Here is a 13,400-nt window from a genome sequence, read left to right on the forward strand (position 1 = left end):
TTGGCCCCACGCGCTCTCTCTCTTGACAGTTGAGGCGGGAGAAACCATTCCGACTTACGGGACGGGGGTGGTGGCCCTCTTTTCTCTCTCTCCTCCGCGAGACAAAACGCCGACAATTAGGAGAGGAGGTTGTGGAGGCAGGTTGGTCCTTTTACGCCGCTAGGCGGGACAGGGGATGGAGACGGACGCTGGGCGCTTCCTCTCCTCCTAATAGTACAGTCCAACCGAAGGCTGGCAGAGACTACATCCCCCAGCGTGCTTTGCGTCTCCTAGAACGCAGCTGCCGTGCCGTTTCTGCTCTCTCAGCGCCTTTCTCGGACGGCAGGAGGGGGCGGGGTCGGCGTTGGTTGCTGAGGCGCTATGACAACGGGAGCAAAAATGGCGGCGGGCAGAGCTGGCTAGGGAGTACCTGAGGCGTTCTTCCCCCGCGCGCCCCGTATACCAACAGACACCCCCCCCATTCCTTCCTTGTAATAACAGCTTCTGCTTGGGGTAGTCCCCCCCTCCCGCTCCCCTATCCATCTCTCTCTCTCTCTCTTTATTTGCGTCTTTGCTTATCTCCCTCATGGGTCCCGTTAGCATCTTCCTGCCCCAAAGGTAGCGCGGCGAGAGGGTGCTTGTGACCAGGACGTCGGCGCCCTGTCTCGGCCTCCCGGACAGGCAAACGGCGCTCTCGCGGCCCGTGAGGGAGTCTCGGGATGAGGCGCTCGCCTTAATGCGCACCCGGCTCCCTGCTGTGGATCTGCGGGAGGAGGGCGCAGGTGAGGAGAAGAAAAGGGTTTCCCAATGTTGGGAATAGTCAGGTAAGTTAACGCCCTACATCCTTTCAAATGTGTTTGGAGGAGTGTTGTGTTTTCGTTACTGTTACGTTGTTGGAATGAATTCACGACAGACGAGTAGCAGGTGTCATGTGAGAGGCGTCTCCTCGAGCAAGCCCCGAGAACTCTCTTTTATTGAATATTACAACCTTTCCACATATGTGCTTGTTGCTGATTGGTTAACAGGAATACAATGTAAGGGCATTAATCATGAAGGTTGGGAAAGGGAACACATGGTTACTAATGATTGATATTGCATGACTTGAAAGAACATAACATGAAAGAATACAACAATCACGTTCCGTAGATGATCTGCATTAAGAACAGATCATATTGTTTGTTCATGAACTTAAGATGAACTGAGGAATGAGGGAATGTCTTGGTGTTTAGAACAGGTTTGTACAGTGTGTGCAGAAGCACAGTGTGTGCATAAGCAGAGAAAAGATTATAAGCGAGACTTCCCAGAATGCCAGAGAAAAGAAGCAATACTTCTCCCATAATGCCACAGTTATGTGCAGAAAGAGAACTTCCCTTTATTACGTATTTTGTGTTTTTATCTTGTGTGTCTATGCCGCGAACCAGCCCTGAGACCTTCAGTTGAAGAGCAATATACAAATTCAATGAATTTAATAATAATCAATTAAATAAAATGAGCATGTGTCTTGTACTGTGCAAAGTAGAAGATCTGCTGGAGACATTGCACAGCCTTGCCCTGTGCACTTTTTTCTCAGAGATGCCGCCAGTCTCACTTCCCAAGGTAGGAAGTGTGCATAAAGGCTGCAGCCTTGCAACCCGTTCAGTGTGTCCAGGTGAGCTCACAAGTAACAGCGCGTAGGACTGCCGCCTTAAGGTTGTGGTTCTGTGTACACTTTCCTGCAAATCTGTCCCATGGAACTCGGTGCAAATTCTCAGTAAAAATGCTTAGGGTTGGGCTGCAGGGATAAATAAGCATAATGGCAACAAAACTCATGCACGGGAAACTAGATGTACCTGTGTGTACTATTTCTACAACACCAGGGTCTAGGGAATACCTCTATGTGGTGGACAATCCTGTTTCATTCAGAATGTTCAGGACATTAACTGCAAACTGAGCAATTTCCTAAAAAGTTTTTGCATTCTTTTGAGACAAGTGAGATGTTCGCTGTATATGCCTAGGGACGTATATTGTGCTTTAGATGTTTATGCAAATTTTTTTCTTTCCTTAGGTCTTTCCAATGCGCAATAAGAGTATTGAAGAAGCTGGCAAATTGTGTTTTTAGCTTGCATTGCTGTAAATACTTGCATTAATGTGTGTAACCTAGTGTTGCTAAGCTAAGGCAAGGATTACTGAATCTCTAGCCTCTTTTCCTTTACTGTGTTCCAGTTAACTGCAGGCAGGTATTAGTGCAACCTATTTGTGTCTGACTGGATTCAGTTCCTTAGCTTGTGTCATAAGGGCAATTCAAGGCGATTAAAGTAGAGGAATAAATGCCTGCTTGTATATCGCTTCATTCCTATTTCATCATTGCCATGATGCTCCTCTCCACTCCTACTCACTGTCAGTCAGCATTCCATGGCTACTGAGCCCACTCAGTCCCCATTGGATTGTCTGTGGGTTTGTCCCCACCCCATCTTTTTTCATAAAGATCTTTTGTATTTCTGCAAACATTGGGGTTCTCCCAATCTTACAGATTCCTCCCTCTCATGGATGTGTGACTTCATTTATGTACTATTTTGGCTACATAAGTAATGGCACTCACAGCCTGAACACTGGAAATAGAGTGAATGATTATTTATTATATAGCACCATCGGTGAACATATGCTAAGCTCCAAATAGCTCTGTGCTTGAGCAGAACACACACCTTTGGATAATATGTTGCTGATTTGCCTTTCCAAATGCAGCCCTTTATATCATGTTGAGTCCTGTTCCAGAGTGGTCATCAACCTTCAAGAACAGCTTTGCAAGGCCACAGTGGGAAAGAGGGGCAGGAAAGTTCTGTTGCATAAATTGAGCTTCACACATGGCCCTATGGATACTGTGATTAAAGAATGACATAGAAATATTAGCAGCTCCTTCTGGGCTTTTTTTCTGTTTGTTTGTCCCAGGTGATTTTGAAGGAAATTTCAATTGTACAAGATAGATTGTTCTACTAGTCTGTTTGAGAGATAAATATACATTATTATAGCTTATTCTACCCAACTGCAGTGGTCACGGTTCCATGGGCAGCACAGTACCCATTGTTTGCTTTGATCATACTGTCATTAAGCTTCTCATTTAATAAATAAGAATAAAGCGACTAGTTGTTAACATTTAGTGGCGTATGTTGTTAGATTTTGGTGTGTATATTTGCTGTATTGAAGGAAAGCATTGCTTCTGCACATAACTGTGGCATGATGGGAAGTCTTGCTTCTAAGCTTTACTTTTGCTCACACTACACAAACCGTGCTGATGCTAAGACATTCCCTCATCACCCTGGTACGTGCTGTTCACCTTGAGTTCACATCATATCAATCTGTACTTACCCCTCCTTGTACATTCCTTTTCCATACCACTCTGGTACGGGCAGTCCGAACCTATGCCTGTGTAAACTCCGCTTTCCTTTTCCCAACCTTTAACCTGTCTATGATTAATGTCTTATATGCAATAATTAATGCTTATATGCAACCCTTGCTTTGTACTTATGTTAACCAATCAGCAACAAGCACACGTGGCAAACGCAGTAATATTCAATAAAAGGGAGTCTCCGAGGCTTGCTCGAGAGACGCCTCCCGTATGACACCTACTTGCTCGTCTGTCGTTCATTTTCAACCCAACACTGTATGTGGCCATGACTTATAATTCCTTCACCCCGTGAAGGATTCCCGCCCACCTGCGTGCATCTATAGTGTATCTCAAATTGCTTTTGAAGCCCCCTTTGGAATGTGAAATTAGGTGGATTTTACATCACCTTGTTTCCCCTCCTCTCACCTTGTTTCCCCCCTCCTCTCACTAGGGCTGAAGGAGAATGTCTTTATTTAAAGCCCGTGACTGGTGGTCTACAGTGGTGGGCAACAAAGAAGAATTTGATCAAGGATGCTTATGTGTTGCAAATGTTGACAATAGCAGCAGTGGACAAGGTAAATGGACTAAAATTATTGTGACACAGAGGCTGCAATCCCAAGCATATTTAGTGGGAAACACTTTCTGTTAAGCATAAAAAGGTTTAATTTTGAGGAGATGTGCTTAGAATTGAGATTTAATTCTGGAACTCTAAATGCAACTTGATGCTGTCCGTGTTTACATGGAAGTGCCACAGACTTCATTAGTGGTAATAATAATAATAATTTATTATTTATCCCCCGCCCGTCTGGCTGAGTTTCCCCAGCCACTCTGGGCGACTCCCAGTCAAGTGTTAAAAACAGTACAGCGTTAAATATTAAAAACTTCCCTGAACAGGGCTGCCTTCAGATGTCTTTTAAAGATAGGATAGCTGCTTATTTCCTTGACATCGGAAGGGAGGGTGTTCCACAGGGTGGGCGCCACTACCGAGAAGGCCCTCTGTCTGGTTCCCTGTAACCTCACTTCTCGCAATGAGGGAACCCCCAGAAGGCCCTCGGCACTGGATCTCAGTGTCCAGGCTGAACGATGGGGGTGGAGACGCTCCTTCAGGTATACAGGACCGAGGCCGTTTATAAGTAGAGCTTATTCCCAAGGAAGCATGCATTGCATTGCAACCTTAAAGCTCCATCCTGTGTAGAAATAATGAGTCACCACATTTTCAGTTGTGTAAGCTTCACTTAGTATTTGAATATGTTTGTTTTTCAGATAAAATAATTGTGGGCAGTTATACAGGGTTCCTTAGAATCTACAATCCCCATCCTATAAAGCCTGGAGATGCTGTGCAAGCTGAAGATTTGCTCTTGGAAGTGCAGTTACCTGAGCCAATACTTCAAGTGGAAGTAGGAAAATTTGTTTCGTAAGTAAACAGTGTTGCCACTAATGATCTTATTAATTGGGAAACTCTGAGTGAGTTTATCATTGGAGTCAATTTACTCTCTAAGGATTGACCTGGTTTGTTTTATGAAGTGCCTTGGGGTTATATTGGAACAATTATATATATAGAATCAAAATATGGATTTTGACACATTTGTTTTTTTGGAGTTGTCCTGTGGCATTTTCCCAATCCTCAAGGTCATTTTATCTGAACCATGTATCTTTTTTAATTAATTATGGTATGTATATGCAACTTTTGAGGCAAACTTCACAAAGCAGTTTAAATAGCTTTAAATAGGCTATCAAAGACAGGCTACCAAAAAAACAAAACATTTTTTTTTAAAAAACTAGATCCTCTATGGTGCAAGATCGTTCTCAGGTAACCCAGTGGTGGTAGTTTAAAGATACAGAAACTACTTCAACTGGAACACCAGGATCTAGATGAAGGGCAGCTGTCTGAAAAACCGTGACACTTAAAATTTCCAGATGCCCTCATCTGGAGGGCAGTTTAAATATTAAAATAATTGATGACAATAATTGATGACAATAATAAATTATGCTGAAGGAAGCATAATGTACTTAATATAGACTAGTTTGCAAGCAAGCTCTCTCTTTTTTCAATCTTTTCAAAGAATATTGCATGTTTGCCATTTCTGTCTACAACTGGGTACTTGTCTGAATACTGTAGAGCTGTCCCTTGTGTCCTCTGTCTTCTTGTAGAAAGGCAACTGTCTTTCATGCATATCATAAAAGGATAAGTGAGCATTTTATTCCTAATACTTGTGAAGACAATATATATTTTAAAAGTTTCTAATAATTTGACAGGCCTAAACATGCAAATACAAACATGTCAAAAATATTGAGTGTGAAAACTCTTTCATGTCTGCTATATAGCACAGGTTCTTAAACAAAATTTACTAGAATTGTTGCTTGTTTATTAGCCTCAGAGTAATGTACTTTTCTTAACGGTTGACTCATATTTTCTATTCTTTTCCTCCTTTGCAGTGGTATAGAACTGTTACATCTGGCTGTATTACATCCTAAAAAATTGTGTGTATATGCTGTCTCAGGTAAAAAAGGGGGGCTCTTCAGATTATGGTGACAACTTTTTCTCTTTCTCTATTCTCCACACAAGTAAAAAATTGCATATTCTGATCTGCTAATACCAAGTCAGTTCTGAAATTATAAAAAGGTGTATAGTATGGGATTGGTCTTCACCCTCTTTGTCTGTCTGCTACTGAAAAGTAACTTTTGTCAAATAAATACAAAGTAATAAAAACAAACTAGGTAAAAGCAATAGTTAAAATACATCAAAACACATTTAGAACCAGCAATTAAAATACGTACAGTTTGCTTTGACAGCAGCCCAGTGATCAGCATCCTATGCACACCATAGTTTTCCAGAGGCCTGTCTGAAGCGATGAAAGGTATAAAACCTAGAAAAGGGCCATAAATAGGATGGCCCAAGCTCACCAAGGAATTTGGTTTGAGGCTTGAAAGAGAATATAACTGGAGAACATAATAGGGGAGTCCTGGCAATGAGGAATAAAGCTTGAGGATGTATTCGCTTAGTCTTTTTTTTCTTTTAACAGAACAGTAACTATGACAATGAATAGCATGCAAGTCTTTTTAAATGAACAACTAACCTACAGTATTTTAGCAGTTCTGTAGACTTCCAGGTTTGCTTTCCTTATTTGGCAGAGGCCAGTGCCATAAGTAGCAAATATATATCATAATCACGAGAAGTGCAGCACCAACAAGAAAGCTTAGTCTTGTGGAAGGCTGCAATATAAAAATGATAATAAAATATAAATTCATGTCAGACAGATGAGTTCCAAAATAATGAATATAGTACAGTAATAATATATGTTGAGGTTATATTTTCACCATGGGTATGCCAAATGGCTGGTAAACAGATGTGCTCTCCTGTCTTGACAGAGTGTAAAGGACATGTGGCGATGAGGGTAGAAGAACAGAAAGAGATTCCTTAATGTTAAAATGTTGGCATTGCAATTAACATATTGTGTGAGGAAAATGTATCTCACTTTGCTTAGGTCATTTGATATCCTGCTATCCTGTTAAATATTAGACAGGTGCTGTCTCTGCTGTCTTTTTGGCTTCTCCTGAAGAGCTTTCTTGTCCCATAAGCCTTTTAAGTAAAGACCTTTCCCAGTCTGCATCTGTATTGAATTTGTTTTTATATATTTTAATGGTTAAATTGTTTGTGTTTACCGCCCTGGGCTCCTTTGGGAGCAATGGCAGGATATACATTTGATAATAAATCAAATAATAAGTATAGCATTCTGGCATGCTCCAAATATGACATTTTTTACGGGGTAAAATATAACTCAATGGAATCTTGATCCTAACATAATTATCATTATTAAAACAATAGTCTACAATTGCAATATAATCACAGCACAATATCTTGGGGAACGTATTTAACACAGGAATTGGAAAATCCTACATATATGATACCTTCTCTATATTTAATAGGAAGCCTGGGAAACATTGACCATGGGAACCAATATCAGCTAAAGCGTATGTACGAACACAATCTGCAGAGAACAGCCTGCAACATGACGTACGGGCCATTTGGAGGCATAAAAGGTAAATTCTATATTATTATTGGTCTACTTTATGTAATCTATAGAACTCATATGTAATTTTGACAAAATGCAGATTCTTCCTGATTTTGACTGTTTTAGGAGGCAGAATCAAGGAAATCTTATGACAAAGTCATCAACGCTGCAATCCTAACCCCACATATCTGGGAGTAAGACCCACTGAATTCAGCAGAACTTCTTTCTGAATAGGCTTAGTTAGGATTGCACTGTGAATTATGAGACTAGTGCCTCCTTACTACGTACAAAGGATGATGCTGTTTGTCTATCTTGTGGTCATATTTCCTTAGAGATAGATTTTTTAAAAAAAACAACTATAAGAGCAACCACATTTGCTAGAATATGTGAGAGTGAATCAGTTCTTCTGATACATTGTTAACATGTGAGGATGAGTGCACTATCTCTGCCCCCCACCATCATTCTGTCTGTCCTCCACAAGTTGTAAGGTGAGCTTCTAAAGTGGAGAGTCTCCTGTACTTGTTTTTTGACTATAATATGATCCTTTCATGTTAATATTAGTTGTACAGCAAGAAGCCTGCTTCTGACTACATAAGGTAGAATATGAATTGCAGTTTTACGTGATGTGCATTAACAAATTTAACCACTAGAGGTCTCTGATGTGTTTCAGCCAGAATTGAAATGAAATAAAAATGTTTAAAAATATATTATAGCCCCTTGTTTCAGTCATAGGCAATGAATGTACAGGAAAGTGTGCATCTCCTTGTGAACAGTGCCAGAATAATCAGGACTGGTTCAGAAGTTCATAGTTGGCATGTTATTAACCATGGGGCTGTCTCAATTAGTGTCAGGACCAACACATGTGGCAGGACGCACATTGAATATGGTTTTCTGTACAGAGTTTGGGAATGGATGATCTGTGGGTGAGCTAGAAATGTCTGTTGGCCTAATCAGTTTTGATTCTATGACTGCATAAGCTGCACAGGAGTGGAAGATCCATTAACATGGTCCGTCTCAGGAGGCAGATGGATTAAGGTGATTTTCTGATGATCATCTTTTGATAATTCCCTGCTGACTTGGTCAACAGCCCTGCCCCATTAGGTCCTGCTGAAGTCCTGGTCTCCACCTGGAATGAGGGGATGGCCTATCAATATGATCACTTTATGCGTTTATACAATTTTTTATACTGCTTAATATAATAAAAATCTCTAAGCAGTTTACATAAAAATACAGCAGCATTCAATAAAATGTCTTAAACCGGATAAAAAGAAAACATAACTTCATATCACAAACAAAACTGAGCAGTGTACTATATATATAAACTAACAATCATAGTAAACATGTATTTGTAATGACTATTTAAAGGTAATTTCTGCCTCTGTCTCATGAATTACCCAAGGGACAGCATTCCAGAGTGTGGATGCTGTCACCAAGAATGTTTTCATCAAGCGACAATCCACTGGTTGGCAAACCAGCGGGTCTCCTCAGGTCTTAAACATTGCCTTGGTCTGTACTGGGGGAGGCAATCTGCCAGGTATCTTGGTCTCAGGTTGTCCACGGCTGTAAATTTCAACGACGATACAGTGAACTCGGCTTGGTAGTTAGAACCCCTTGCAGATCTTTCAACACTTGCCACAACATGAGTAATGCCGGGCAGCCTTGCTGCTTAATTTTGCCTTAGTTGTAGCTTCCATACCTGGTAAAAGTGTTCCACACATGCAGTTCATTATGGTGGTCTAATCATGAGGTTAGCAATGTATGGACCACTGTGGCAAAGCTACCCTTGTTCAAGAATGGTTGTAGCTGTTGCACAAACTAAAGTTGATACTAAGTACTCGGAGCCACTGAGGTCACCTGTGCGGTCTGTCCATGTTGTTCCTGGACCATTTCCTGGACGCAGTAGTGAAATTGATGAGGAGAAACAAGCTGAGGTTGAATCCTGGCAAGACAGAGGCATTGTAGGGGAGTGGTTCCCGTGTCTAAGAAATTTGACAGTTGCCGAACTTGGATGGAGTTGTACTCCATCTGAAGGAGCAGCTTCAGAATTTGGGGGTGCTTCTGGATCCAGCTCTGTCACTGGAAGCTCAGGTAGCATAATAAATAATACACAATAAAACAAAACAAAAAGGAAAGCCAATAACCCCCTCCCCCAAACATGTCATAAAAGTTGCCTCTCCTTTTGTTACGGCATTGCTGTAACCATTTGCTTTCTTATCTTGCAACTGAGGCTTAATGCCAAAATCAAGAATTTTGGAAAATAGAAAAACCAGCTCTGTGCTGTTGTACATTCTCAGTATAACATCTGGTGTAAATAACTAGGTTGTAAGTACCATACAAAGATTAGTTAAACCAATTCCTTGTGCTCTGCCAGCATATTCATACAGGATCTGTACTCTAGCTATGCAGACTTCATTTCTTATGGCTAGGTATTCCTTTAGTCATAATTAGTGATTAATTTGCTTTTATAATATACGTTACATTCGATACGGGTTTCGTTGCACCAGTTATAGGATTTAATGTGATGAAAATAATTTGTCAAGCAACACCACAATGGAGATCTTTAGTGATCCCAGATTTATGAATGATTCATACTGGTGATTTGTCATCATTGAGTGGACTTGAAACTTGCTAAATTTGTGTCGGGCAGTAGCTCTATCACATGTTGATTTTTTAATATGAAACGATGATCCACGGCAAGATAATAGTAAAATGTTACGGTGGATCAGCCAATTGTGAGAATCAATCAAGTATCTTTGGCAACTCCATGCTAAAGGTCCGCATCAGATGATGCATATAAAATAGCAGGCAAAGCATGGTATACGAGGTACAGCTGAATGTGTCAGGGCTCTGTTCTCCCCTTAATCTGCCCATTGCCATGGCACATTGTAACAAGGGGACAAGCTGGGGTTTTGTTATTTCAGAAAGTGAATATTGAATGGGATGTAGCATTTTTATGGTTCCTCTGAAAAATCTTAACACAAGTAGCATTGTAAGGATCACAAGGACTGTTACGCTATTAAAAATATATATAACCGCTCCCAGAATTACACATCTGTTTTATGTTAATCCATGGATCCAGCAAAACAAAAGAGAAATAATAAAAACAATTGTATTTTTAAAACAGTAGAAAAAAGTTACAAGGGGAAGAAAGGCTGTAGAAAAGCCAGCTTTTCTCAGCCAAATGTCTGAATCCATTTTACTTTTATTATAGTTCAGCCTGGAGGCAAAGCATGTTTCAGACTTACAACAAAGAAGGTGCTATGAGGAAGAATTCTTCTTAATAACAAAGTACTACATATGTAAAAACCATGCAGCTTTGTAACAGGAAACTTATAAGAGTGGTAGACTGGGGGTTTACTTTTCCACAATTTTGCAAGGGTGGTTTTTATTAGGTGCTAGTCCAGAAAAAAAGATTATCATCTAAGCTTTATGTTGCAAGTTTAAGTGTATCTTTTACTTCTATTTAAATTAGACAGAGATATAAATTTGGTCTATGATTTATCAACTACTTCTTTGCAGAATGGCACTTAACCCTTAATGTAAACAGCTTTTAAACATTGTCTGCTGAGAAATAACAACGGCCCATTGTGTCTTGGGTTTGTGCATTTCCTCCATTTCATCTCATCCTGCCCAACCAGAGGTGAGTAGAAGCTTCCACTGCTCGTTTGTAACAAACTGCAGTTTCTCATTTAGTCCATATACTGAAAATGTAGTTGTTACAAACTGTGAATGGAAGCTTCCAATCTCATCCCCTTCAGTGCAGCAGGTTGCGAATATTGCTTTCAGTGATTGTTAGCAGGGCATGGTCTCCATTTTGTTCCAAGAAACAAATTCAGAGGAAAATTACTCTTTTAAAACTCAGTTTTGTTCTGGAGTACTGTTTTTTTTTGTATTTAGTGGAATCTTCGAAAAGCTTTAAGGAGGTTTCTTTCCTTTTAAGTACAATACTAGCTGCTGTGTTGTGATTATACTTTTAGACACAAATATTTCATGTAACTTTGCCCTAAGAATGTCATACAGTCATACCTCGGTTTGCGAACATGATCAGTGCAGGAGGCACGTTCGCAGCCTGAGGAGCTGCGTCTGCGCACGCGCGCGATGCGATTCGGCACTTCTGTGCATGCGCGTGATGTCATTTTGTGTTTCTGTGCATGCGCGAGCACCGAAACCCAGAAGTAACGTGTTCCTGTACTTCCGGGTTCGGCGCAGTCCGCAACCCGAAAACACGCAACCCGCAGCGTTCGTAACCCGAGGTATGACTGTATTGGATATTTTCTAGCATCGCACCACCTTTAGAACTCTGATAGTTCTGATAAAACTCCTCTGTGCTGTGGAGTTTTATGGAATCTTCTGTGCAATGTGTCTGTGGCAGGAGAGGGAGTAATAGGTTGGTTTGATCAGGATCTGGGATTCTAGAGGAACCAGAACTACTTACTTGTCCCATTGTTATCAGTCATTATAAAGTACAGCAAAACAATGAATTGAACTTTTGAACCACACAAATGTACTTTTGGAAATCTGCATTATGTTTCTGGTTGCACATTTTAAAAAGTTTTGTTCTGACTCCGTTGTTCCCTTACCTCGCATCTATCATCAAGGCAGTTGTGGGCAAAGAATGGAGTTGGACCTTCATCTCTAGACTCATTCCTGCCCTGAGTGTGCCAAGATGGAGGAACTGTCATGGGGAGCGAGGCGGGGCCAGAGGTTAGCAAAGAGATGCTGGGCATATGTGGGCTGAGTTATGGAGTGGGAATGGGCTGAAATGAAGGGTGCAGGAGAAGGGCAATGAAAACCGTTCCCCACCCAAACCATGTTATCCTATGAACCTTTTAGCAGAGGCGAATTTATTCCTGCATTACTGCGGGTTGGACTAGATAACCCTTGGGGTCCCTTCCAACCCTACGATTGTATGATTCTGTGATTTAGGGGAGCGTGAACAGTTCACCCATGTTGGGCATGGAGCCAAGAGGGTAGTGGAGAGGGTGCTGCAACGGTGACGAACCATGGAAGGTGAAAGGTGGGGGATGCTGAATTTCGGCATTGCGCAGGGCGCCGCTGAAATTTGAAAGCCCAAAGTCTGTCACTGTTTTTAGATAAATGAACACAAGTTCAATTCATGTGGTTTTGATTTGGAAGACCAAAACAATCACACCAATGAGACAGTAGGTGAGAACTATGATCACTATTTCCATGGGGTAGCAAAACCTTTCTTTTTTGGCATTTTGTTATGGAAAAAATCGCTAGAAGAAGTCACTAGTATCACTCAGGTAACCCATGTTCTTTAACTTCAGGAGTAACTTAAGAGGAAATGGAAATATCTCCCCCCCACTCTTTCTTTTTTAAAGAAAAGAGCAAAGCATTAGGATGTATGCCAAAACACTAGAGGGCCCCTTTCAGGTGTTATTGATAGAGACTAAAGGTCTTAAATTGAAAAGGATTTTGAGTTTGATTGTAGATTTACTGTTCAACCTGAATTATGTTTGAATTTAGCTAAAACTGATTTTTTTGTGGGGAGAATACCTTGGAGTGTTGAAGGTTACAGAAACCAATCATTTTCTCACTGGACTGAAATTATTCCTTGGTTAAGAACACCAACCCTTCCAAACTCCCAAGTTTGTGTCTGTCCTTAAATTTGTTCTCTGTGTTGCACTCTTTGAAAGTTGGAAGGTTGATATTGTAATGAAATCCTGCTACCATCCATTAGATGGGGACAAATAGAAGAATAACTGAGCAGAAGTAAGAATGTACAAAACCATCCTGAATCTTTGTATTGTATACTTATAGACATGGAAATTGGTTTAGCAAATTATATACTAAAAAGCAGTTCTATATTTCATATGCAGAGCATGCTTCCTAAAATATCAACATATCTAAATGTATATCTGTAATGCTCTGTAGCACTATTTGTATACCTTGGGTTTTCGGGTATTTTCCCTTACCTTTGTTCATGATAGTGGCCAAGAGGCTGATACTGATGAATTGGAAGAATAGAGATATGATTCCCCTTAATCAGTGGCTTGACAACATGACAATATTGGCAACATATG

The 13,400-nt window shown here is 40.7% G+C and overlaps 1 protein-coding gene across 6 annotated transcripts in view; it reads left to right on the forward strand.

Moving 5' to 3' along the window:
- Nucleotides 1-16: 16 nt before the first annotated feature.
- Nucleotides 17-13,400, forward strand: part of BBS9 (Bardet-Biedl syndrome 9) — a 220,530-nt gene continuing 207,146 nt past the window's right edge. For 4 of the 6 annotated variants that reach the window (XM_080975779.1, XM_080975777.1, XM_080975778.1 and 1 more), the window contains exons 1-5: nucleotides 17-803; nucleotides 3,792-3,915; nucleotides 4,604-4,754; nucleotides 5,777-5,841; nucleotides 7,268-7,381. In XM_080975779.1, coding sequence (XP_080831905.1) covers nucleotides 3,804-3,915; nucleotides 4,604-4,754; nucleotides 5,777-5,841; nucleotides 7,268-7,381 — 442 coding nt within the window. In that variant the 5' untranslated portion in view covers nucleotides 17-803; nucleotides 3,792-3,803. Of the gene's footprint in view, nucleotides 804-2,172; nucleotides 2,192-3,791; nucleotides 3,916-4,603; nucleotides 4,755-5,776; nucleotides 5,842-7,267; nucleotides 7,382-13,400 lie in introns of those variants that run through there. The other 2 variants (XM_080975780.1, XM_080975776.1) reach the window with 2 other exon arrangements.

The sequence above is a fragment of the Podarcis pityusensis genome, assembly GCF_964106645.2.
Source record: "Podarcis pityusensis genome assembly, chromosome: 12".
NCBI lineage: Eukaryota > Metazoa > Chordata > Lepidosauria > Squamata > Lacertidae > Podarcis > Podarcis pityusensis.